Source organism: Poecilia reticulata, chromosome 13 (genome assembly GCF_904066995.2).
Source record: "Poecilia reticulata chromosome 13, P_reticulata-male-v2, whole genome shotgun sequence".
NCBI classification, from domain to species: domain Eukaryota; kingdom Metazoa; phylum Chordata; class Actinopteri; order Cyprinodontiformes; family Poeciliidae; genus Poecilia; species Poecilia reticulata.
Window position 1 is genome coordinate 23,148,422 of NC_088842.1, and position 27,596 is coordinate 23,176,017.

A 27,596-nucleotide genomic window follows, 5' to 3' on the forward strand; every position below is an offset into this window, starting at 1 on the left:
AAAAGAGGTCATCCCAGCGTGATTTAATCTCTAGATCTGTTTGCTTTTAATCGGGCCAAGTCCTGCGTTGTCAGAGGAAATCTCATTACATTAGTGTGGTATGCAGAGGACTGACAAATGATTACATGTCACACTGTGAGACTGAAGACTCCAATGTACTCTAGTTTAGAGCCTGGAAACACAGAGGTCACCGTTTGTCTCATCACTGTTTAACTCTGAGCTCTGACTGGCCTATTTCTCTTATGTTGACCTCCCTTTCTCATACAGACAGCCAACCAGGCACTATGTAATCACATGAAAACTGACCACGATGTGGAAACTTGGAGAGAAAAATAGTCTGAAATGTCATTGCTGTCCTACCCGTGCTTTGGTACGGTTCTTGCGCTTCGGTACGTCTTCCTCCATGTCGTCCACCTCCAGCTCATGAGGAAAATCCCCAACAAGCAGCTTCTATAAAAAGAGAGAAAGGTGGACTATTATGAAGGACTCTTATCCTCGCTGCAACAACAGAGCTGCAGCACAGGTCAGATCAACCTACACAGGACAAAGAAATGACAAAGTGTAATTTACTGCTTTACTGCGATTACACTGCTGCCTCCTTTCTACAGCAAATATGCAGCATTCAAATCTGGAAAAAGCCTTAAAATACATGGATATTTTATCATATAGGTATACTCTCACACTGGGGAAAAAAATAGAAAAAGCATACATTTCATTATTTGTGCATTGAAAACTGCTTTTAAAATAAATGTACTAGAAAAAAAGTTTTTCTTTCCATTTACTTTTTAAACTTGATTTAAGTTTTTAGAAATTTCTAATTAGTAATTATAATTTCCGGCTTCAATGGAGTATATATATGACATGAAACTTGGGTTCATTTCCTTTAGCCACTGTCAATTCTGGCAGAACTCCCTGATTTATCACAAGATAGTAAGGAAGGTATGAAAAAAAAAGTCTCCAAAGCTCACCAAAATAGATCTGCAGCAGCAAGAGGTTTCTTTAAGTACCCCTATCTAGATGCCAGAAAATTTACTACACACCACAACTGGAACCATGCAATTTGATTAGATGAGACTATAAGTGAACTTTATGGCAAAAAAATACTTCACTTAAGTTGAGAACTATAGAACAAATAAGTGGATCTGTGATGCTGTTGTCCAGTGGGCGACATAGGTTGCTACAATCAATAGTAGCCACACAGGCTCACCCACTAGAAGGAAACAAACGCACCCAGTGTAGCACTTTCATTCTATTGGCTGAGAGGTTGCTAGGCGACGGTACTTTTTTTGTTCCAAGTGCTAGCAGAAAAGAATTTGCAAGCGGAGATTTGCTCTGAGCAAAGAGCATGAGGAGAAAGGTTTGAGAAAGCACAGCGAATATTAGAAAGAGAGCAGAAGTTTTCAGTACAGGCATTACAAGTTTTGAGAAGATATGAAGTTCTGCTTTCAAGCTGAAAATGTAAGCACAGTATTAAAAGTTTTGAGCAGAAAAGACATGAAATTCTGCTTTCAGAATGAAAACGTGTGCTCTCAAATTATGACGGAAAAATTCCCCCATATTTCTGTTCAGAAACTGATGGGAACACCATGGAGTCTCTCAACAGACTCAATTGATCAAATCAGCACAGAAATATTACTTCAGACAGAAAATCAAACTTTCCTCCATGTTCATCTGAACACCTAAACCTTACAGAAAATTTAGATGAGCTGAAGAGAAGTGAGTGAAAGACGGGATCCAGGGTTGTATTTGCTTTGTGTCATATCACTTCCTGCTATGTGTGCTACACCTCACAGTTCAGTTTAAAGTTCAGTCCCAGGTTTGCTTTTATCTACTGAGTCGGTTCAACGTCAAAATGTTGGTGAGACAAACTCAGCCTCCTTGGTGTGAAACAAAAGATGAATATGTGGAAAGGAACCTCATGTCCATTATTATAGGATCTATGATGCTGTGGGCATGCTTCTCTTCAGAAAACCATTAAAGATGGCATCCTTAAAGATGGCAACATTAACTATTTAAAATACCAGGATATTGGGCCTTTCATCATGAGTGATCTAATACATGGCAAATTCAACACAGAATTGGTTCAACAGACAAAAAAAAAAATCAACGTTCGTTCATTGTTACAATATTTAACAGATGTGCATCCTGTTTCCTCTCTGCTTATCTTTATTTTTTTTTTAATCATGTTTATTCATTAAGCTCCTTCCATTCTCATGATTTGGTGTTAACACCAAAACATGAAGAAGGCAATAAAATAAGGAAGCCTGCTTGAGCTTTTTTCACTGTTCGTTTGTTCTTTTTTAATTATGATATTGCGTGTAGCTGCCTGATGATCAAGAAAAGAATAAGGTGTGAATTAAATGTTTTGAGACATTAATATTGATGCACTATAAAATGGAATTTTTTTTTTTCAAACTATTGTGGGATAAAATACAGGATCGCTGAGAGAGGAAAGTACAGATATTAGTTATAATTTAGCAATTTCACCAACTTCAGGTAAAAAAAAAAATACATTCTCAACTTTCCCTTTTCTATAACTATTTCATGTTTAGATGGAAGGCAGTGGCATGTTGCCGAATGAAAAACATTTGGGGTAAAAAAACTGGTTCTGTAACTTGGCATCACTTCAGTGAACTAGAGCCAGCTGGTGCTGGGAGCTCACCTTGACCCTAGTTTCACAAAAAAAACCTTCCTGCAGTTAAACTGGAGAACTTAAAAACAAGTTTAAGCACAGAAACATTAAGTGTAACATCATAAAAACAAGTGATACCACCTTCTCTCAAGTTTGATATCTGTTGTCGTGTGCCCTCAGTTAAACGGACTCAGAATTGGGTTGCAGATTATCTAGTGTAAAACGAGGGTAGTTGCTCCATAAAAAGAAGGATAAAACCAAGCTCCAGATGCAGACACATCCTGTTTTAGGTCAAGCTCCAAAAACATGAGTTCTTAACGCCTGCTGTAAAAGAAATTGATGGCCTCTTTTATCAGACTCCTGTGCGTCCTAAATATCCACCGTCTGTGTAGGGCCCATTCCACGAATAATCCCAGCATTGAGTGTAAAAATAGTTGAGTGGCCCTTTTCAGATGTGTGATTTTTGTCACCACTTTGAAACAATACTGGCTTTATCTCATGATCAGTAAAGCAAATGTGATAAATGAGCAATCTGTTAATGTCAGACTCCTTATAAATGGAGAACAACCGTAATGGAGGAGGAGTAAAGCGTGGACATGGAGCTTGTGGAGGGCACAGGATAGTGCCAGCCTGGAGACAGGGGAAGCCCTGGATTTAGAGGCCTTAAACACAGAACCAACACTCAAAGGGGCAACGCAAGCTTTTATCTCTAAAGTCCTAATCAATTAGCCATTCATCTGGGCTACTTTGTAAGGCTATGGGAAATATTCTAGAGTTTATTCCAGGTATAAACAAATAGATTTTTTTAATGGGTGTTTCGTCTGGAGATTTTCAGACTTCTCACAGAGTGGAAGTCTGAAGCACGTGCCTGCGCACAGAGAGCCCGCAGGGAGCAATCAGAGCCACAGGAGGCTGTGTCAGCACCAGAACACATTCTCCAAGAAACAAAGGCAATGACAGACAAAGACGCACAAACATAGCCAGATAAAAAGACAGAGATGCTGTACTATCAGAAACAACACAGCAAAACACAAAGAACAAAACAGAAAAACTTAGAAAAGGAAGGAAAAGGACAGAGAGCCCCACCTGACATTCACTCATTGGCTCCTCTTCCTTGGTCTCCACCTTCTTGTCCAGCGTCTCCCCAGCAAGCAGCGACTCCAGGACAGGGCCGTCTGGGATGCCCCCCTCCTTCTTTAGAGAGGTCTCGTAGTCTGGACATTTGTCAGACAATCAATGTTAGTTAGCAGATTTCAAATAAAAGTGAATGTGAACAGGTGAGCTGATGGGAACTAGAGTGAGCTGGTTCAGGAAACAAGGAATGTTACTTCTGCACTGCGCAGGCATTAAAAACAATTAACTGCATTCTGAAATTATAAAGGCGGTTTGTGGATTCTCTACTACAGACATGTCAGTTCCTTCTCAAAAACAGGCAGCAGATCAATAAATAAGTGAATAAATTACAATGTAAAGCAGATCACATTTTGTAATTGTGAGGATTTGGGTTTTCACTGTGTGTTTATTTTGGCTTCTGTTTCTTGTGAGTCTCTGTGTTGTGTTGTCCTGTCAGCCCCCGATTGTTCCCAGGTGTGTCTCGTTCCCTTGATTATGCAATATGGCGAAGAGTGTAAGAGTGATATGAGGGTGATTTATTTTTTTTTGGTTCGTGTAATAAATTCTGAAAATGCGCTGTCCTGTCTCTTACTCACCAATTTTGAATTCGATAGGTAGAAGCCGTGGGTCCTCCAAGATGTTTAGCCGTCTCTTCTTGCGCCAGCAGCGAGCAGGATACGTGTACAGCTGACCTGGAGCATGACCTGAAACACAGGATGTTTCACAGGAGGTTAGAGAAAAGTAGCATAAACCTAATTTAACTATTAAAACATGACTGAAATTAAAGTTTAACTGTAAGTGCTAAACAAACCGCCTTTATAATTTCAAAGCACAAGTTTCTAGTGGCAGCCAACGAACACATGCACACAACAGTATTCCTCCTAAGAGTAGTTGGTGCCAAAGGCGCATCGTTGCCTACAGGGGTGTCTGAATCGCTGCCAAAATACATTGACGTTACAGAAAAAGAAGAAGTGCCGAGGAAATATCCTTTGGGGAAAGCTGGAAACTTGTGAGAGGGAGGGAAAAGAGAAAACGCCTTGGGAAAAAAAGGTACCACAGAGAGTTGAATGTAAGAAAGAGAAATGGGAGAAGGATGGAAAAAATTGGGAGACAAATGAGTGGAGAGCTGTAAACACACGAGGGGTCTGCACTCTTGACCAACAATTATATGTAAGGTGATAGTTTTAAAATTAATTGCTAGTTTTTGTATTTCCTCTGTTGTTTTTTATGGATTCTTTGTGGGATGAAAAATTAATCATGATTTATCAATTATGAAAATAATTGTCAACTAATTGAATATTCAATTAACTGTTGACTGAAATATACAGACTCAAAAAAAAAAAGCCAGGAAATTTGCTGAAAGAACAACACAGTCAGAGCAGCAATTATGCTAGCCTAGTAAAAAAAAAAAAAACAGCCCATTGTTTCACGGTATTTGCTTCGTACAGAAGGTCTGAATTCTCAGAGCTGAGAAACGATTACTTCCGGAGGCGTGGACTGTGTTGATGTTTTAAACGTTACCCAGTTGCTAACATGCAGCTACACATATGTAATACGCCAGTTGAATACACAAAATTGCCTGCGTTGCAAATAACCATCCTCCACTGTTAGAAAGAAGTCCCGATCTGATCAAGGCAGCTGGTCTTGTTAATTCAATATTTGAAAGCATGTCCAACACGCACTGAATGGCTTTGTTTACTTCCTCCACTGCTATTGGTAAAACTACAGGGAGACTACAATTATAAGCCATCGCAGCAAATAGATGTCATTGTTCACAATTTCTCCTGTTCATTGGTTGGTCTGGTCAAAAGTCTAGAGGAGGGAATCCAAGTGAATGTGTGAAAGTCCAGACTGTGCTGCAAGTTACTCTTTTGTTGTTATTTTTTAGCAGAGTTGCACAAGAAGGCAATGTCCAGGCTACAATTATGTCAAAGCTGTACAAAAAATTTATACATTTTCCATTTAAGTAAAAAAAAAAAAAAACACTTGTCTGTAAATGTGATTTACCTTGAACCCCTCAATTGCCGGTTTTAGATTCACCTGGTTCAAATTCACTTTTTCACACCAGGCCTTAAAGGTTTGGATTTTTTTCCTTCCTTAATAATTAATACTTTCATTTAAAAACTACATATTGTGTTTACATATGTTGTCTAAGATTTAAATTGGTTTGATATTCTGAAATAATGAAGTGTGACAAACATGCAAAAAATAGGAAATCGAGAAGGGACATAAAATCATGAAGCTATAGAACTGACTATCAAATTTGTTTGGAGAAAAATAAAACAAAACTTAAAGGCTGAAATAAAGTAGCTGCGTAAGGGTGCACAAACCTTTTCAAAATGCTCTAATTGTATGTTAGTGTATAAATATATATACATCCCAGGGTTTCCCCCAGTGTATTATAGGCCTGGCGGCCCGCCATGCTTTACTAGCGCCACCGCCAGGCTAAGCCTTTCTTGTTTTTAATTTTTTTTTTAGGAAAATAAAATTTAGAAATCGTCTTTTTTTTTTTAAGCCGGATTGCAAGTGTTTCTGTTGCTCCGAGCGTTTCACTATCAGAGCAGATTTATTCCTAAAAGATATGTTTATAGAAGATATGTTTATAGTTTATGCATTTAAAGCCGGAATAATCCCACCGCTGGGCCTCTGCGCGTTGCCTCGCGCGCTGCATCTAAAGTTAACCTCAGCGCGGATCCCACGCTCCTCCTTTCACTCGAACTGGACACAGGCTGACCGCTATGGATATTTACATCAACCCCCTGTGAGGAATTATGATTAGTTATGAGGAGTTATTGATTAAGGTAAGAGTTTAAACCCACCGCGTTAGCTCTGGTTGCGCAGCTCTACGTGAACCGCAGGAATAACTTGTAGTCGCGCTTTCAGAGGTGCTTTGAGCAGCAGTGAGAATTATGTATATTTGTGAACAAAACATTATGCGGCGTTTACATCTCAACACGCTGCCCAGCGTTTGACCCTGTATTCCCTGTAAAGTCTAGCTCGTTAAACACTAGCGGGTGCGTTAGTGTTTAACGACCCAGTGCTAATCGCTCATCGTGCAGGTTTAACCCGGTGAGGAGCTTCCGCGCTCTCCTCGCAGTCACGCATCACGCTGATTTTATATTATTTTATTATTATTACTAGTATTATTTTTCCGGTTACACTAAGCACCAAACCGTATCAAACGTTTTGATACGGTTTAGACAGAGTTAATGCGCGCGGCCACCGGACATCTGAAAAACTCGTCCAGAAACTCGACCAACCAAAATAGTTTCTGTGTCCCCTTGTTAAAAACTCAACCGACACGAAATGAAAGAGCTACTAAAGCCACATTGAATTAAATCTCCCATTTGTTGCGCATCTCTGCGTAGTGCAGCGGATTACCACATCATGCAGGGCCGGTCCAAGGGTGTATGAGGCCTGGAGCAGAATATGACTTAGGGGCTCCTTTTGTTGTTAAAAACATCAGCACCTCTAACAGCTTCTGTGTTAGATTTAGTGAAATCTAGGACAGGGGGAGTAGTTTAACTGGCAAACCTAAAAGGCAATAAATTATAACTGCAGCTTACTAATTTGTATTTGTGAACAAACGGAGCTGAAACTCAAATATTAAACTCAGCATCAGATTGTAGCTGTGGTAACAAACCAATCTGACTATGAATGTTGTTCTTTGAACTTCTACAAAGTAAACTTGCCAGCTCTTTAAAATCTTACATATAAATGTTAAATAATTTAAAGTCTTTTAATTTATATATGCTGAAACCATTATGTCAGATTTAGCAGCAATGATAATCTCAATAGGCAAATGCTACATTTATATGTCTGTGGTATATGCTAAAATATTAGCATTTATGGGGCCCCTGAAGCTCTGGGGGGCCTGATGGAGCCGTTGACTTAATTTGGATTTAACAGAAGTGGACATAATTGATATTTATTTTAATTGTATTTTTTGATTATTTGTTTTTAAGACTAGTTGTGGGGTTATATAGCAGTTCACTGACAATGTTTCCCCATAACATATAATTACCCAGTGATATTTTTACTTTTATTGTCTACTTAACATCTTTTAATACAAAAACTCGGTGGACCGCCAGTGGACCGCCTCGGCGCCCTGACCACTGGGCTTAGCAAGTTTTCTGGGGGAAACCCTGCATCCCTGCAATCTATGGCCCTCAATAGTAATCAAACTCTAAAGCTGGTATTTATAAAAATGCTCAAGTATGTTTTTGAGGTTTAGGGCAACTTTATTTTATTAGAATCAATACAGAGACACCTGGACTGTAAAGGTCGTGAACATCTGCACACAAACGGATAATACCTGTAAAGAACAGTGTGGAGGGGCACACACACAACCACACACACACCCATGCACACACACCCATGCACACACACCTGGTCCACGGTGGTTCTTCTCCATCCAGATATAGCAGTTGCTCTGGGCCACACCGGTCTGCGAGTCCAGGAAGGGGAGCCGCATGGAGCGCTCCGCACACAGGCGGGCATTGTAGCTGCGACAGTGTTCAATGGCCTCCTTATAAAACTCCTCTCCGAGACTGAGAGTCAACACAGAGAGAGGGGGAGAGCGGGAGGGAGCCCACAGACAAGCGGCAGCGGAGGAAAAAACCAAACAGGGAGAGTTTCATCATGACTTTCAGGAACATGTAGAGGGCATGGTTTTTATATCAGTGTGTGCGGGTGGGTGTGCGTGTGTGTGTGTGTGTGTGTGTTCAGGCTTCATGTTGCACTTACAGGGGACACGTGTGTGTAAGTCAAAAGGGGCAGTGGATACACACACAGTATATATGCGTGTGTGTGTGTGTGTTGCCGTGGAGATGCCCAGTCCTATCAGTGGATAAGCTGGCATCTACACTCACATGCTCAAGCTGTACAGTAAAACAATACTTCCTCGCTGGAGTGCTGTCTGCACTGTATTTTCCACACCCGTAGAAGTGAGAGTTTGATTAACATTCAGCGTAATATTCACTCCCAGCCTCCCCACCCAGCCACCTACCTGTTTTTGATGACTGCACCTCCAGATTGCCTGCAGGGGGAAGCAGAAGAAGAGAAAGAAGAAGGAAAAAAAAAACAACAGATGTGTGGTGAGTCACTCGTTCACCCCACCCCAATTTTCTCCACATTTTGTTTAGCTTTCCAACACTTCACTTTCACTTTTTTTCCCACTCATTGAAATGTCTCTTTCCATGTTTAACTTTCACACTCTGCCTCTCTCTGTATGTCTTTCCTCTTTTTTTTAATTTTATTTCATTATTCTTCGCACTTCTCTCTCTCGTTTTCTCTCTCCTGTTAATCACTCCTCTCCAGTGTCTTCCTGCTGAGTGCAGACATCAAGGTCACTCAGCTACACAGACTGTAGATACAGGACACACAAAACCATACACGCACATACACACACACACACTGAGTTACAGTGCAGAGCCAACAGCGGCTTCACAAAAATAGTGCAGAGTAGCTGCTGGTAGTGATTTGTTCGATTTTTTTTTGTGTTTTTTTTTTTTCTATGTGCCATCGCCAAAGAACAAGACTGACTGATTTCTACACAAAGAGAGCTTGCTGCAGATGTGGATGTGTGAAAAATGTGGTGTTTGGCTGAAAAGGGTGTGGTAAAAGTCATAAAAGTAAAGAGATCCTGAAACAAATGAGGATGAGGCATCTTTTGTGTTCAGATGCACTGAAGCTTAAACGTTAAAAATCCTCAAACATGATTTGTAAAGGTTTTTTGTGGCGGTATCGGCCTTCGTAGAGAAGAAATGAGCAGAGAGAAAAAGGGGGAGACACATGTTGGGAATCAGACCCCAGACCTGAGTTTATGACTAACAGACTCTATTTATGGAGTCCCTGCTTCATCGCTACAGCACACGCTGTCCCTCAAATACATTTTTTTTATCTAACAAAGATAACCTGAGTAAATACAAAGAGCCGTTTCCAAATGATGATTTAATTTATTAGGAAGAGAGAAGCTATCCAAACCATGCTGGCTGGCCCCATGTGAAAAAGTAATTGCCCCCTTAATCTAATAACTGGTTGTTGTACCCTTAGCAACAACAACTGACTTCAAGTGTAAGCAATAACGGGCTATATTTTGCATCACTGTTGCTAAGCCAGGTTGGTTTTGAAAGCTTTGTCCTCTTACTAAATTAAAACATTATTTCAAAACTACATTTTGTATTTCCTCTGGTTTTCTGCGTCCGATAATTAAATTGCTTCGATATCCTGAAACGTTTGAGTATGACAAAAGAAAACAGAGACAAAAGAAATGAGCAAGGGGCAAAACTATTTTCCGCACCACTCTATCATGAGGGGGAAATAAACTCAACCAATTTCCATTCTTTAAGGGAGCAAGTCAGAAGAAGGTGTTGTTAATACCAACACACAGCCCAAGGTTATGAAAAGCCCGTAACGGGACTCTTGATATTACGAACATCATCACGAACAAAGTTTCAATGCAGGTTTGGTGGAATCTGGTGGAAGCGGACAAGTTTAATTAGCCAAGCTTAAAAGCAATCACTAATAATTGGTTATTATTTACTGGGATGTATTTGTGAATAAACCAAGCTAAAACACAAAGTTTGATTCTAAGCACAACGCAACAATCAAACAACAAAGATTACTCTTCGCATTTTTACACAGTTAACTTGCCAGTTTGATTAGATCTTAAACCTAAATGTTAAACAATTTAAACTGTTTGGATTTATCTATGTTGAAACTGTTAATTCAGATTTAAAATCCTTCTCATTCTCAAAAAGCAAATGTTTTTTGAGAATGCTTAGTTTTTTTTATGTGTTAGGCTGGCTCTGTGATATATACACCAGATCAGTGTCAAAGGTCTAAAGAATTCAAGAAATATTTCAATGTAGTAATAAACGAAGTCTCAGTTATTGTCAGATGAACCTTCTCAGAGTAACTGTCTGCACTTCATCCCTGATACTTGTCATCGATCTACTCCGGGTTTTACATCAGTTGCACCACAGAAGTGCAAATATGAATTTAAAGTTATTTTTAATTAAACAAAGAAGTTTATATCTGCAAACAAATAAAACATTTCCCAAAATATAGTAAAATTATGTACACGGTCTATGACTCTGGTACTGAAAAATATCTATATTATAGCTAAATCTTAGGCTGTAAATTCTTATTAATATTTTTATTATTATTATTATTGTTACTTTCATTATTATTATTACATAGAGATTATAAAACATCTAGGCTTGTACTTGTCTTAACAACAAAAACATTTTTGCCCCGAAGTAACTAGAAACTATACTAATGTATTATATAATGTTAATTAATTTATTTATTGACTAAAATCTAATATCCTCCCTTCTAGCTCAAAGCCCCGAATTTCTGCTAAATTACACAGAAACACATTAAATATTTTTAGATCCCCTCTAATTAACAGATAAAAAGCAACTCAAAACCAACTCAGAGACTTACAAAGTCTCACTGGCACAGATAATTATTTCAGTCTGATTCAGTTTAGTGCCACGCTGCAAACCAGAGCATATAATTACAACCAGTAAGGAATAAAAGCTAAACTGACTAACAAAAACATTTTTTTTTAAAATCATTAAGAAGGCTTGTGACACTGTTGAATAAAATCAGCAGTCCTGGGTGGAAATACAGCTCAGCTGTCAAACCAAACAGATGCTGGAGCGGTCTGACAGCTTGAGCGTGGCAACATCAAAATCTCACGAACCCGATCTGCAACCTCGAGGGTCATCACTGACCACACGCATTAAATGATGTGACTGGACCTCAATATGAGGTCCACTAAGGGGCCACAACACCTTTTCTGAGGTGAATGCCCTTTTTGACAAAAATGTTACCACTCAGCTCTCAGGAATGAACTTTAAGCATCACATTTTTTTGGCCAGGTTGGAGGCTCATAACGGAAACGTTTCTTTTTTCTTTTAACTCACTCCAGTGAGGTACCAGGGTTGCTTTTTCCCAGCCAATTAGACATTATTTTGCAGAATTATTATTAAAACTTATGGATAACCAGCACCCTCCAAATGCCTGAATGTATAGTAGGTATGAACGATCATTCAAATTAAATGTATAGAGTGCAAATATGGAGTGCCTGCTGTTTGCATGTAAATAATACGTATGAAGAGAGAAGTCCAACAGACATGCAGATGTGCTCAAAAAGTCCCATAAGCATGAGCCCAAAAATTTGGAAGTACAAAGAGAACCCTCATGAATGAGAGACATGGACTTCAAGGTTGCTCTAGTGACCAAATAGAAATACCAGGCAGAGTTAAAAGGGAGGGGGAAAAGGAGAAATATTCCAAATGCAAAACTGCTCACCCCTAAGCTCCTGATGCTTCCCTCCTCCCTCCGCATCCTTCTTGCAGTCCTCCTTCACCTCCACCCCCACCCCTGCTGCCTTCAGAGAAACTGGCATAACTCAACCACCCCACACCCACCTAAGCTCAACTCAATAATAAGGTGACAGCTGAAGAAAATGGCGTCTTTCAATTTGAGTCCCTCCAATCTCATTATATTGAGATAGGGAAGTTGCATGACTGCCTGTGAGGAGGCTTCAATAGGAGCAAAAAGGGCAGAGAAAGTTAAGAGACAAGGCAGAGGATGGAATCTAATCTAATTTAACCTGACTATTGAGCAAATAGCAGGAAGAGTTCATCAGAGTTTGAATACCGGTTAAAAAAAATAATCATCTCAAGCTTTTAGAGTTAGTTCAAATATTCAGCCGGGTCTGTGTCCGAACAGCTGAAAGAGCAAGATCAGCAAACATTCCCTCGAATGCAGTCCCTCGTCGTGTTGGCCGGCTTGCTAAGTAGCTTTAACCTGAATTGCAGAGGCATAAAGCTATTCTTAGAGCAACAAGGGGGCAGCCTGATCCCTAAAGGGGCTGCAGGTGCAACACAAATAATGCTTTAAAAAATGCTCATGGCAGAAGGGGTTGTTTGTTATGTGAATTTGCAGCCAGAAGATTTTCGACTTAGCGTACTACTGTCTACTACTGTTCTGCACAAATGTGGGAAAATGTAAGAGGTGTGTTCCCCCCACAAATGCTCTGCAAAGTTCCATGAAAATGCACTCATACCCCTTACATTTTGTCTTACCCCTAAACTCAAATCTATTTTGGGAACTTAATGTGATTTATCATCATAAGGTAACATAAATATGGAGAAAGAGTTAATTAGAAAACAGTCAACAGAGCCATGTTCGGGCGATGCAGAGATCAGGTGTCAGAATCTGTTTACAATACAAGTGTTGGTCATGCACTTCACAAATCTGGCCTGTGTGGAAGAGCAGCAAGAAGAAAGTTGTTGCTTTATTTGTGATCTTGTTCATTTGGTATCTACCTAAAGCTTGTGACTATAGATGTACTCATCACTGCTCCTCATCCTGGTCACTTCACACTCAGCTGCAAACCTTCCCACCAAAATCTGGACATCACGATCTAATGAAGCCAAAAGGATCATATTATCTGCAAAAAGCAGAGACGCAATCATCAACCCATAAAAGTCATGAACAGAATCAGTGACAAAGGGTAAAATTGTCCAACTCTCACCAAAAAAAGAGCCTGACTTACTATGGGCAATGCAGACCAAGCACTGACACAGACATCCAGGGACCTAACAGGGCCAGAGGGATGCAGTCAGACACCTTCCCATGCATCCTGCAGGACCCTGCTGAGCTGGTCTAGTGTTCTACGACCAGGACGAAAACCACATTGTTCTTCCTGAATCCGAGGTTTGACTATCCTACAGATCCTCCTCTCTAGAACCCCGAATAGACCTGACCAGGGAAGCTGAAGAATGTGATCCCCCGTTAGTTGGAACACACTCTCCAGAACTCCCTTTTTGAATATGGGAACCACCAACCAGGTCTCCCAATACAGGGGAACTGTCCCTGATGTCAACATAATAATTGCAGAGTCGTGTCAACCAACACAACCCCACAACGTTCAGAGAAACTCTGGTTTCCTTGTGAACTTGCTACTGAGGAACCCAGTACAACACAACAAGACCCAGTGGCAGCAACGCAGTGAATGGCAGCAAGTGAATGGAAGGGAATGGCAGACCTGAGGCCTAGATGAAAGCATATCTGTGTTATAGTGGCTCAGTCAAAGTCTAGACTTAAATCTAGTTGGAAATCTATGACAAGACAAAAAAAATAAACTGATAGACGTTCTCCATCAAATGTTACTGAGTTTGGGTTATTTTGAAAACAAGACTTGCGGAGGGGGGGGGGCTAAAAAGAAAAGCATGCCACACTTTTCAGATTTCTCTTTTACTTTATTTCCATAAAATGCATAGAAGTCTCACTTGGATTTTGACATAACATTTAGTGGTTTTATAATATTTTGCCCAGCACTGTATAAAAAGTAAGAAATACATTCCCAAAATATGGAAACATTTATTTGACTTTAACCAAGCCAGAAAATGCAAGTTGATTAAAACGAGAAGGTGACTGGGAAAGTGAACATAGAAACTCCCACAGCTGCAGCCTGCTGGCTTGTGGCCACTGTGGTCCTACATGCAGAGCACTTGCTGAAAACACAGACCACAGAGAGCGGCACTGAGAAACCAAACTGCCTATCATCAAACCACACAGCTGATGGAGGAAAGCCAAGACCGGATTTTAGACCCAGGCACACACAGAAACGGCTAGCTGATCCCTCCGTCTGCATGAAAACTCCTTCTTTACAACACCAAATCACTGAGAGGGTTAACGAGAAAACTAAAAAGTAATCTTAAAAGAACATACTGTTAGTTTTTTTTCCCCCTGATGGTGGAAGCTCGGATTAACAATAACAGATACAACTTAACTACTCGCAGCCAGAGAGAGGTTTAGGTGCAGCGGCTTTAGTAATGAACTGGCAAAGAGCCAAATCTCCAACAAACTGGAGCTGACTACCCAAAATGTCCAGGCAGACATGACACACATGACAATTATGTGGCTCCTCACTTTGCAAGGACACAAAAACACAAAGGACACCTGCACACGCGTGCATGATTGCACAGAGTGACGTCCAAAAAGTAAAGCCACCAAATACTTGTAGGAGGAGGCATGCAGATATAGTACAGATATGAACCTCTGAGCACATCCACACATGCCAACTCAAGATTAGATGTGGAAAAGGAATGAGAGAGCCTGGAGCATGCAGACTGTGTGCGTGCGTGTGTGTGTGTGCGTGCGTGCGTGTGTGTGTGTGAGGATGAATCCTGAGCCCACACTGAGCTGTCTGCCTCAGCCTCCACTGAGCAAACAGCGGGGAGGGAGAGGCCTACGCTACAGCACTGAGGAAACTGGTATGACTGGGAACACACACTCACACACACGCATACACATAAATAAACGTGCATCGTGCAGCTGACAGTCACCAGCAGACACAGCCATCCTAGAAAGCACAGCCAACCCACCAGGCCCACAGAGCGTAAGCCATTGTCTGAATCTCTAGGTGATCCCTCAAGTCCCATCCAGGAGAAGCAGCCCACTTCAGCTCACACTGAGTTACATCCACACACACATACACAGGCACACACACACACACACACTCAAGGAGCAACAGTTTCTCACAGTGCTGAAATTAACCATACCAATTAGCTGCCTCTTTGACCATTAGGGATACAAAGGGCTCCCCCTAGAGGTAAAACCGCATCATTGGAAGAGTAAAAAGAGAAATATGAGGGAATTGGGAAAATTAGTGCCCAATTACGAGATACGTCCGAGCCAACAAAGGATTTCACTTTAGTGCGGGGAAATGAGGTGATTAAACTGGAAGTGAATGAAGTGCTGCACATGTAAAATAGGCTTTATGAGGGCTGAGGGCAGATTCCTTTTCGTACTGATTTCTTGCTCCAACTGGTCTTTTACTCGAAAATGTGTGTGTTTGGGTTTTGTTGCAGTCAGACCAGTAAAAACACTTAAGTCTTTACACCTGGCCCACACACCTGTTTCGTCCACTATTGTCCATCTGTGCAGCCACTCATGCAGACACACACACACACGCATGCATTTCGGCCCCTGCAGAGCTTTATGTGAGCATGCACAGAGGAGGGCTGATATCAGGCATCCCACCACTGCTCTGGTGCTCCCCTCCCCCATCCCCGGCCTTTCCACGGCTGAACTTAACAGATTAAACTATGCAATATCACCCATACCAAGTCACCCCCCCAACCCACCCCAATTCAATTTCTTCTCCACTCTCCTCCTCTCTCAGTCAAATGATTTCTCTTTTTTTCCCCCTCTCTCTCTCCTCGTCCACTTTCAGAGAGAGAGTGTGTGTGTGTGTGTGTGTGTGTGTGTGTGTGTGCGTGTGCGTGTGTGTGCGTGTACGCATGTGTGCGAGCAAACACATTCTCCTGCTCCTCTGATGTTGGGCTCAAACTGGCACACGGAGGGAAACGGTGGCTTAAAATGTTCAAACGTGCACTAATAAAGCTCCTGTGTGAGCGTGTGTCTGTCAGAGGGAGACAAAGAGGCCACACACTCGGTTTGACAGTGACAGACAGACAGATGGACGGACAGGAGCGGGTGTCTGTGCAGGAACGAAACGTCTGCCACAATACCAGCTGGAAAACGTCAGTTTCCTCGAATCGCTGTCACGGCACCGGGTCGGCCTGTTTGCGTGTGTAAATGTGTGTGTGCATATTTAAACTCAAGAGCAGTGACAGAGAGTAGCAGGCCAGACATATGTGCAGAGTTGTGCCACAGATCATGTCATTTCTGTCAGGGCTTTGTGTTACCTACAGAATGGGATTTTAATGAGAGGTGTAGGGTTTCCCACATGGACCTCCTTCTTTGTCCACTGGGTGTGGTTTCTCTGGGAGTCCCTAAATCACAGGGTCTGTTTGTGCATAAATCCACATGCAGGCTACTGTTAGCGCACACCTCTTTATGCGTCCTGTGTGCAATGCTCTCCTGGTCTGAGCGTGTGGGTGTGTTTGCTGTAGCCCATGGCTGGCTGCAGAGTGTACCGAGGGTAGTACATCAGGGTAAGGCAATCTGCCTCTGAACAGCTCCTTCAGGTGAGATTTATCACCACTGCACTTGGCCTCTTATTATAGCGATGGATTCCCAACCTCTGATTCTGTGCGTGCACCTCTCTGTGCTGGCAATGTGTGTGGGTGTGTGTATGTGTGTGTGTGTGTGTGTGTGTGTGTGTGTGGTACCCTACCAAAACCCACCCCCACCTCTTCACCTCAGTCTGCATCCCTATTAAAGCGCTGCAGAGAAAATCAGCCTTTCTTTTTTTACTCCACCCTCATAAACTCCTCATATGGACCCAAAAGAAGCACAGAGGAAATAGAGATGCTCCAGTTTTATAGAGCGACTAGATTCACATATTTACATTTAAATATAGAATTTCTAATTCTACACACTTTTTATCATTCAGCGTAGTTTTTGGTATGCAAGTATGCCAGTTGGTATAAGTACTGAGTATAAAAATATTACAGCTTTTCAGCATTTACACATTTAGAACTAACAACAAGCTAATTGCTTTTATTTAGAACTGATAAATATTAGTTATGTACTAATGAAATAACATGAAATAATATGTGGAAACATTTTACATCTTGATTTGGTTCACTTTCACGCTGAACTTTTAAAAAGTGAACCAAACAATAGAAAGAATGCCATGCAGAGGCGCTGAAGTGAAGTGTAAGCTGTGTCTCTGCACGAGATGCATGAAGCGGTTTTACCTCCTATCCGTGCCTCTATATGGATTTGCATTTCCACCCAATTTTGCAAACTGCCCCAGGGTTCACTTGCAAGTAAATCAAGATCCACTCCAGAGTTCAGAGGACCTTTCACATTTTCCCCAAACACAGCAAACTATCCAAAGAAATACATTTCAATCTATTTTTAATGGACCAAACATTTCAGCAAAAACATTTAATATAACCCTACCAAAATTTGAAGGACAAGTGTTTTATTGAGCAGGATATTATCCATTTAGCTGTTCTTATTTGCTAAGAACTGTTTATTTAAACCAGCTAATCGGCAGTGCACAGCAGCACTTTTGTGGAGAGGAGGCATAGTCTATGTGCCATACAGATTGAGAAACCCCTGCATACTCCCAGCTTTTTCTCTGGCATCTCGCTAAAAAGTATTTAAACTTTCAAACATTTCAGGCAGTTTTGAAACTGTAACTTTTAAAATTCTTGGTACATCTCGATACGAGTAATTCACCACTGCCTTAAGCTAGTATGAATAAACCTCACAGGCACCGTCAGTTAAATCTTTGCAATTTTGCCCTTGACTTCAGTTGCACTTATATTTACAAGAGTGATGATTGCATAAAAAGCTTCAGAGGTACACTTCCTTTTCCATACTTCAATTATTATAAGCTGCGGAGCTGCTCAACCCAATCTACAGACTGCTGGAGTGGCCGGGGGTAGGAGCAATATGGACCTCAGAATGTGATGGCAGTTTTTTAAAAAGCTGTCACTGTAAACTCTTTTTGGAGAAACATGCTGATGTGACAGTGTGTTAAAGGTGTTAAATGCAGCAAATGAAGTAACGACACACCAGGTGTGCATGTGAGATGCTAACAGAAATAAGATTTTAAGCATTTCCTGCATTTTGACCCAGTCTTCCAGCAGACCGCCAACATTTCCAGGCTCCACTTATTCCGTGTGAGATCGAGTCTGAAACCTCAAACAGATCAGACAAACCAGCTTCCTGTAATCCAGTTAGCCTTCCTGTTTGTGGTGAAGCACCTCGCTGCTCCTCCATGTCGCTGCATGTCGACATGGCAGAGCGGCAAACTGACTAGATTAGATAATCCTTGATGTTGGATTCACGAAAACAAGACCTCTAAAAAATAAAAACTGTGTATCTTTGTTTTTCACCAAAGCAGGAAGTAGTTAGATTTACTCAGTTACATTAACTTAAGTAACTCATTAGAAAAATTTTATTTTTAGGACTGGAGTTACTTCACTACACTTTTTACTTGTACTTGTAATTGTACAGTAAATAGTATATTCTCTGTCACTGCAAGTACTTTAACCTGTTCTATCACTACTTTTACTTAAGTAAAAATATGGTAAAGTAGTGCTACCATCCTCTGATTTTCACATGTAAAAAAGATTTCACAAATAATAAACTTTGTTTTAAGAAATTTAGAACTTTGGTAGATTATTCCAGTACAGGTTTAACTCAACCATATAATTATATTTTTATTCTTCTCCAAGATGATTCTAAAGTGCTCCCTCTTTTGAGTTGTAACAAACAAAATGAAGATTTGATCATGTCAATTTAGATTTTAAAAATACTTAGGATCATCCGTGTGAGCTTTGGTCACTAGAGACAATCAAATGCAGCTCAAGCTAAGACTTTTTAAAGATTGCCCCAAAAGTTTATACTCAATGGGAAGCTCAGAAGCAGATGCTAACTTTAGTATTAATAGCAATTAGAAACAGAGATTACAGATCACTCAATTTGTGTCACTGCAGCAACGTTTCTTTTTACTTCCGAATCGGCACATTTCTGTGCTTCTTAGATTACTGCAACTGTGTTTGGATCAAACATCCTGGAAATTTGGAAGAGTATTTCCAGGGGAGGAAACAAAGACAGCAGATCAAAGTAGTTATAAGTCATGTTCTTTATATTTTAGTTTACCAAAAGTAAATAAAGTCGTTTTGTGGTGTTATTAGAGGTCTAAATGTGGACTGATTTTAGCCTAGTGCCCAAAAAAATGTTAAATAGAAGGAACGGTAGCCAGCTTTAAACTCATGACCCTTCAGCTATAGCTGCCTGTGTTTTTGTAACAAAGCTATGTGTCAGGATAGATACTCTAGAACAAATGACATATAAATCCAGGGCATGAGTGTATTGTTAGTAGTTATTTTTTTGAAACTCTGTTCCTCTTTCCTGCCGTGGCTACATTCTGTCAGAGCTGCATCCTCGCTGTTACAAACAACTTTTCCACGGTGGTGTGTGGTGTATTCTGCTTGGAAATCACAATTCTTCATGCACAACCCCAACAAACGTGAACATGGACTCTGATGATATCATGGAAGCATCTCATAGTGCAGCTGGATTGTTTCACAACACTGTACACTAAATAGCGTGCTTCATGCTTTCTGACATTTTTTGCATTTTTCTCTGTCTTTTTGAGGACCTTATGAATTTTTTATTTAAATTCTAAGTTTAGACCACTTTTAGACCAGAGGCTTTGGCTTGGTCTAAACCTGGCATACGTTAATAGGTTTTGATCAACTACGACTATGAATAAATCTGTTATTGACTCATGTCTTATGTATAGATTAGATATTTAAATTAGGTCTAATGCTCACTTGGAAAATGTTTAGTTTTAATTCATCTTTTGGTGTAAGCTTAAGCAAGAATAATAATCCAAAATAAATAAGCTAAAATATGCCCTACAGCAACACAGCGACGTGGAGCAACAGCCACGCTGATCCAGACATAACATCAGTATCAGGTCCAGTGACGGCATTTAACTAGATCGGACCCAATTCTCTAGGAATGAATCAAGAAACTGTTTGGTGCAGACAGAGAACAAAATAGATCTGGTTTGAGCTATCCCCATCTTTTTCCACCATATACTCCTCTTCAGATTTACACTAACATTCATGCTAAATTTTCCTAAATTTGCTGGCTGGAAAGCACGCAAGGTCCCCAAGCAGTGGAGCTGACTGACAGTCAGTTAGGTAGCACTGGAGAAATAGGTCATAGCGCTATAAATACTTATCTATGCTTCGCTCTTTCTCCCTCTCTCAGCTTCTTTCGCTCTTACCTTCCTAAAAAAAAAAAAGGGCTACTACAACATATAGAAAGTCTAAGAAATGGAGATGATGAAAGGAGAAACTCGGAAAAAGTAACCCTCTTAAAAACATCAGACCTCAGGCTCGCTCCCATAAGATTACAGAAAAAGAAAACTCAGAGAGGAGAAATGAGTGCAACAGTGTGTGTGTGTGTGTACGCGTGTGTACCGGAGGCAGAGTAGAAATGAGCGAGTGAGGGAATGAGAGGGTGAGACTGGGAAGGGGAAAGAAAGCTCTAGAACTGGCAGGCTGCGGCCTGAGCCATCACATTGGGCTGTTTGCACACAGAGCCGGTTATTACATGGAACTCATTTAGCTGGGCTCAGTCAGGCAGGGCACAAGTAATATTATATAGGCCTGCTGCAACTGCCTCCAATACAGCAGCCCGCGCTTATCTGCATCTGCCCCTTCTAACCAGCACAAAGAAGTAATATCGCTGAGAGACACCGCGCATCCCCACGTTTTGAGTTCTGGCTGCCGTGAAGCCGTAGAAATGAATTTAATTGCGCTTTGTTCCATTTTTAAAGATTTTAGTCATTTTCTAATCCCAATATATTGAGACGGGATATTTATATCCCATCTCAGAATGTGAAACATTATATAATTTGGTAACAGTAGACTATAAACCTTTCCTGTCAATAGATTTGAGTCTAAATCCCCCTAAAAAGCTCTTAAGTATAAGCTATCTAAAAGGAATTACAGGGATCTAAAAAAAATGGATATAAACTGTCCTCAGTTATAGTTTCTGCAGAATATCAACACAGACATTGATCCAGGATGGGGAGGAGTGATTTGGAAGAGGTGGGGGTTTAATGATTTGAGCCAAAGAAGGAGGTAGAGAGGAGGGGACCATGGAAAGGAAGTGGCTGAACAAAAGGAAAACAAGTGATGAGGAAGAAGGGAGGTAAAGATGCAGATAGGGCAGCGACGTTGATGTGAGGAAGAGAGGAAATCGGATGGAGAGAGAAGCAGAGGGAAAAAGAAAGAGAGATTAAACGTTTCTCTAATCCAGCCGAGCGACAGACTGGTAGAGAAATGCTCAGTGGATCTTCTCGTCAGCCGCTGACAGACCCGGCCCAAGATTGTTTAGGACCCTAAGCAGACACTGATTTGGGAGGCCCTCCTGCAGTTAAACCCATCTTCCACTGCTACTGAAATCATGCAAACAGAGTGAATTAATCATCAGGTTAGACTAGTCCACATGTTATTTTAAGATTTCATGTTTGTCTAAAATGCAACAAAATTACTCCTTGTTGAGTTTTTGTAAAAAGTACATAGGTTTTATGAAGCTCGGGCTGTGTTTTAAAGGAAGAGTAGAAAGAACCTGTTGAACAAGAGGTAATTAAAGCTTTTGTTATTCCACCTGCTTGTGTTATTTATTTTTATTTTTTAAACTTCCCAAAGGTTTGGTTTTAGTTTATTTGGGCAAGGTGATTCCTTTGAATTGTGACAGATTCAGATCACTCCTCAAATAAAAGTGAATAACCATGTTTCACCACAATAAACTGTAGTCAAACATGGAAAACGACTAGAAATCACAAACTGTCCTATGCTAACTTTAGCAGGCACAAAACTTTCTGAACCAGATGGCTCCATTTTGTTTCTGAGGACGTAATGTTTGACATGACCAAAACTGCAAAGGTCCAAAACAGAGAATGGAAGAAAGAACCACTCCCCCTCTCTACGGTTTCACAGATCAGTAGTACAATCATATTGACCATATAAGAGATTATGTTCTGTTTGAGCCTTACATCAATCATTTTACATGGTTTGTTAAAGAAATATGCCATTAAACAAACTATGGAGACACAATTATTGACTTACTCATTTGGTCTGACGGTCTTGTCTAATGTGCAGCTTTTCAATACAGACTTGATAGAGTGGGCAATAATTTTAAATTGCTTTATAATTGACATTTAGGAACTTCACATCCCTGTCAGACCATCATGAATCTGCCTTTCATTTCAGCAGTGTTGGAAGCCATGATGCAAAATAACGCCTGACTACACACTGAGTCTGTGGCATGAACAGCTTGAAAACTAGCCAGTCAGGCTGCCATAAATTTGTTTTGGCAAGTTGAAACATTTCAAGAGAGCTGCAGCTCCCACACGCGCTGTTTATGTCCACCACTGCTACAGAAGAGACATATTTTCAATTCAAATGCTGCAGTAAGACCTCGCCTCTCGTCCGAAATGTCTCGCTGGAGATAGGCACCAGCACCCCTCCTGACCCCTCTTGGCACAAGAATGTACAGAAAATGGATGGACGGACGGATGTTGCAGTAAGAACACAATAAAAGCAATGCTCAATCTTGCACAACAGTAACGCATCTACACTTATGAAGAAACTCCCAGCTCAGCATGTCAGATGCTGGAAAGTGAAAGAGAAACTAAAGCTTGACTTACGTTGTGACTGATACTTTATTTATCTCACCAAATACGGACACTCATTCAAATGTCTCTATAGTTGAGCCTTGAATGTGAAATAAATAAGTTAAAAAAATTAAATGAGACGTTGACATCATGGCAGACGTAACAAAGCTCATCTTGATGGAGCAGAATGTGGTGGATTCCCAATATGCATGCACTATTTGGAAGGGGAAGACATCGATTTTAATATTGTTTGAGGTAAAATTGAACTACTTTACATAGCTCATGTACTAAAGAAGCTTAGACATGGTGAGGTCGTGGCTCTGGCTAGAGACTATGTTGTTCTGTACACTGCAAGACCTGTTTATTTGGCATCAATAAGACATTTTATCAGTGAATTTATTCCTGAGCCTGAACAATCTTTAAAGAAATTTAGGGACAGAACAGGCATTGTTTCCGCCCCAGGCTCGCAGCCAGCCACCCTGTTAGAGCTGACTTTGAACCCAATCTCGCTGGTTGTCTGGCCCATTTTTAGCATGATAGGCCTCTAATTTGTGAGCCTCTTGTAGCAAGTTTGTTTGGGGACGTGCTAATTAAAAGGGCTTGTTTAAAAGCCCATTTCAGTGTTGTAACTGGAACGTACTTAAAGCCATACTGGGTAACGATGGCATTTATATAGCCAAGGAGATGTTAAAAGGAGCTTCGATTGCTGCGGCTGAGTTGTCTAATACATACATTCAGCTTTGCAGTTTCACAGAGCCCACACTGATTCAGTGATCTAACATCTCTGCAGAGCTGATACTGGCTGACAGCTTGTGCTGCCTTGTTTTGTGCCTCGTTTTTACCTCCTTTGTCTAACTTAAAGCACTTAAAAATCAATACAGGACCACCATTTGAAAGTGTGCTGTTGTTCATTAGTCACTGGCCCTCAGTCTGGCATTTACTCTGCATTCCCTGTGCACCTTCTTTTTTTTTTTAACCAACCCTATTCTCCTTCTTTTCTGCTCAACCTCTGCTCCCCCTCTGACTCCATGCAAATCAGTCCATTTAATCCCCTGACATGGTCTCACCGAGGGCCTCTGGGAGCAATCTGGCCACACTTCTGCTTTGCTTGAACGAGCATACCGTGGACCAAAGACGACTTGGAGGAGGATGGCCGAGGAGAAGACGAAATGTTTTGTGTGCAACTTCCCATCCCCTTTTCCTCCTCGTTGTCCAAATCCTGATGCAAGATTATCATAAACAGTTTTATTTATGACACCAGTGTTAGTTCTGGCATAAATAATGCCCAGGGTGAGCTCCTTTTTCTGCAACCCCACAAGCAATATTGTATCCTAAAAAATAGACACTGAACAAAAGGGTTATACAAGTTGGGTCATATGTTCGACAATGTTAAGAGAAACTACATGTAGATTAGAGGTTTAATCAACAGAGAATTTGAATTAAAGCACCTATAATCACTGTAGAACAATTCAATGCATGTCAGACTAGTCAATATATTGTGCTTTTCACACTTGCTTATATATGCTGCTGGCATAATTGTGTAATGGCTTCAAAAATTGCATACATTCATTGTAAAATAACAAATTTCTGCAGCAGATTAAATGCAGTTCAGAGTCTTAAAAACCAATCTTGAATCAGATACTAACTTTTGCATCAGCTTTAGTCTCTTTTGTACCCCATTTTTAGGGAATATGGTGGATAGTGGACATATTGGGTGAAGGCAATATTTCCACTATCAATATTCTCTGCAGCCTCAATGTATAAGATGTGAATCAAACACCAACTTCCGCAAGAGCAGCAACTCGGCGAGAACAACACATTTCAACAACTGAGCACACCGCTGACTGGCAAAAATAAGAAATTAACAACTTTTTCAGCTAAACTTTTGTTTGTTTAAGCCGGTGGTGCCTCCCAGTGCCATCCTGAATATAAAGTTATGTTCAGGATATTAAAGTTATGTTCCCAATATTACAAAACAAACCACTGCATGGCATTTCTTTGGCGTTTCACCAAAAAAATCATCTTGTTTTCTGAACAGTGAGACTGTTGTGTTTGATCGGCCCTGACTACCAGCTGGTCATAAACTCTAAACTATGATCGTTTTCCAAACATGTCATACTTTAGAGCTCTTAGTCTGTTGACTGAAGAATACTCAAAGAATACTCCAAGTTGTATTTTGCCACTCTGTAAGAGTGGCAAAATACTGTAAGCCACAGCTGTAAGCCACAGCTGTCAAAAGCGCTTTGAAAGGAAGTTCTACTTGTTTAAAACATGTCTAGACGAAGTTAATTCGTGCTGCAAGAGAGCGAGAGAGAGCAACACTTTCCGCAGGGAGGAAGAACAGAGGAAGGCAAGGTTCCTGTTTAAGTCCTTTGAGTTTTAAAATTGTCTAGTATGTCGAATTTTAAAATGCTCTTTGTGGAATTTTTAAGTATAAATAATGAGCTACATTCTCCATTCAAAACAAACAGACTGCAGTTTTGGGAATGCTAAGCTAATTGCTAATACAAAATGCAGTGGAAACTTAAAAATGTGAACTGTGTAACCGTTATGTCTTTGTTTTAAATATTTCTAAAACCCTCCTTTAGAGTGAATTTTACACATCCAGTTTGATGTCTTTGATCTTGATATGAATAATGTATCACTGCTCAAGGCAGGCAGGAAGGCTACAAAAATATTTAAAATGCTGTTCATACATTCATCTTCTTATATTACAGCTTTTAAAGAAAAAAAAAATCGAAATCTGCCAGAATCTCTACAGGTGGAGATTCTGGAGTTAAAATTATTCTACTCAAGAGGGAATCTTTTATTTCTGGGGACTGGCTGGTGTTTTAATTACAATAGCAATCAACCAAAAACACTAAAATACCCTGACAGCCAATCAGAGCAGCCCTCCAATCAGCACCATAGCACCCCGGTTTCCTGCCTCCTGTGAAGTGATATTCAAAGCAGCCACATGTAGGCTGGCCGCGCGCTGGATCGCACGAATTGTCTCGTGTCTGCACATCAGAGTGAAAAGCAGAACGACGATCCATATCTGTAATCTGGTCTCAGGTAGTTACGGAACCGGCACATGCGTCCGATGTCCGTCCCTGCTGCCGCACACAGCTCTCCTTCCCGAGACTTTTCTTTGTTTCAAACTGCTTAAAGCCGGAGCGGCTTGGAGCGCTCCAGCACATCACGGTGAGCTCGTGTCGGAGCCATTGTGGAATATTTTGGGCTGGATTAGTGTAAGCACCAACTGACAGGTGCACATCCGCTAACCTTTTTGGCCGGGAGCCCATAAACGCGGGCAACCTCTGCATTGCTCTGAAATAAACCTCATCATCGTCATCATAATAAATAATAATTTAAAAAAAAGAAGTAGAACCACTAAAAACCGATGCGCAAAGCGGATCTCCATAAAGAAGCAAACGTGATGCTGTATGCATACAAGGTTAGTGTAAATGCGGCTTAAACGCGCGTAGGACGAGCGCAGCTCTCTGACCGGCGTATTTATCCCGCCTGTCCATCTCCGAGGGGTCCGGAAGGTAAAGCTGCATCCTAAAATCAGCAGCTGTGTTTACCTCCTCCTGGTCTAGAAGCAGTGCTCAGTTCAAGCTGCTTTATAGCCAGCCAGAACTGCGGCCAGCCCGCCTCCACAGCCTGACTTTGACCGTGATCTTGGCTGGTTACACTGGCAAGGGACATGCCGGGTCACCCAAACCTACCTCCAGCATTCCTCCATATCCCTGCACACACACACGCCGCTGTTGGATCAGGGGAATGGTTTTATGAACTGCACCGGAGCGCACATACAAAACACTTCCCTCCCCAAACCGAGATCCTTAAAATGCAACTTTTCTGCTCACTTGCATCCCCTGACATTATCCCAGTGTCTGCTGTGTGCATTGTATGTATATAGACATGCTGATGATCATGCTGAGAATTATCTGTGATTTATTATTTTTTTCCAAAAGCGCCGAGGTTGCGCTGACAGCATGCACAAACACACACGAAAAAGGCGCAAAAGCCCACAAGATGCCCGGTACTTACGATTTGAGGGGGTTCTGCACCGCTGTGGCCATTTTGGTATAGTATGATAGAATGCAACACCGCAGAGCCCGGTATTGTACATGTAATGTAGCAGCTATTTCAATTTCATTCATTCTCTGGGGCTGCGGCTGGACCGAGCCAGCCAATGGGAGACGGGAGCGCTCAGTGACAGCTTCGGGGAAGTGTAGTTTTTTGCGCATGTCTGCTTGTCACACGGCGAAGCGGTGGGCACTACAAGTACCAGAGGGGATAGCGGTGCCAGTGGACCACAGGCCCGCCTCGGACCTGTAAGGGCAAAGCCATCCCCCATCCCAATTTACGGAGAAGGGGGGCGGGGGGGATCGTTTATAGAGTTATGTTGCATGGATGACTGTGAATCTATTACTGTCTAATCTGGTGATAAATTAGATTACGAGAATACCTTTAGCTTCCAATGTAAGTTTTAATTAAAGAGGTGGTAGGAGTGTATATGCAAATGAAGGAAATTATCTATCTGAAAGGTTCAGCCTGGAAACTTCTATTACACATATTAAAGTGTTAAACTCTGCAGTTTACAGATAATTAAGACATTTACTGGTACCCATTACAAAAAAAGGGGATATGCCTTAAAATGAAATCTTCTTTTATTTCAGTAGCATAAAAAAAATTATAAAAGTCCAGCGTTTA

The 27,596-nt window shown here is 41.0% G+C and overlaps 1 protein-coding gene across 3 annotated transcripts in view; it reads right to left on the reverse strand.

Annotated features, from left to right (window-relative positions):
* Nucleotides 1-27,145, reverse strand: part of dpf1 (double PHD fingers 1) — a 61,864-nt gene extending 34,719 nt beyond the window's left edge. Inside the window, exons 1-6 of one of the 3 annotated variants that reach the window (XR_535238.3) lie at nt 26,931-27,075; nt 8,754-8,783; nt 8,135-8,295; nt 4,342-4,449; nt 3,719-3,846; nt 361-450 (exon numbers count right to left, since the gene is read on the reverse strand). Coding sequence is in view for 2 of the 3 variants with exons in the window: in XM_008426098.3 (XP_008424320.2) it covers nt 361-450; nt 3,719-3,846; nt 4,342-4,449; nt 8,135-8,295; nt 8,754-8,783; nt 26,931-27,130 (717 nt within the window). In the remaining variant the exon portion in view is untranslated. Of the gene's footprint in view, nt 1-360; nt 451-3,718; nt 3,847-4,341; nt 4,450-8,134; nt 8,296-8,753; nt 8,784-15,153; nt 15,192-26,930 lie in introns of those variants that run through there. The other 2 variants (XM_008426098.3, XM_081614560.1) reach the window with 2 other exon arrangements.
* Nucleotides 27,146-27,596: the final 451 nt, after the last annotated feature.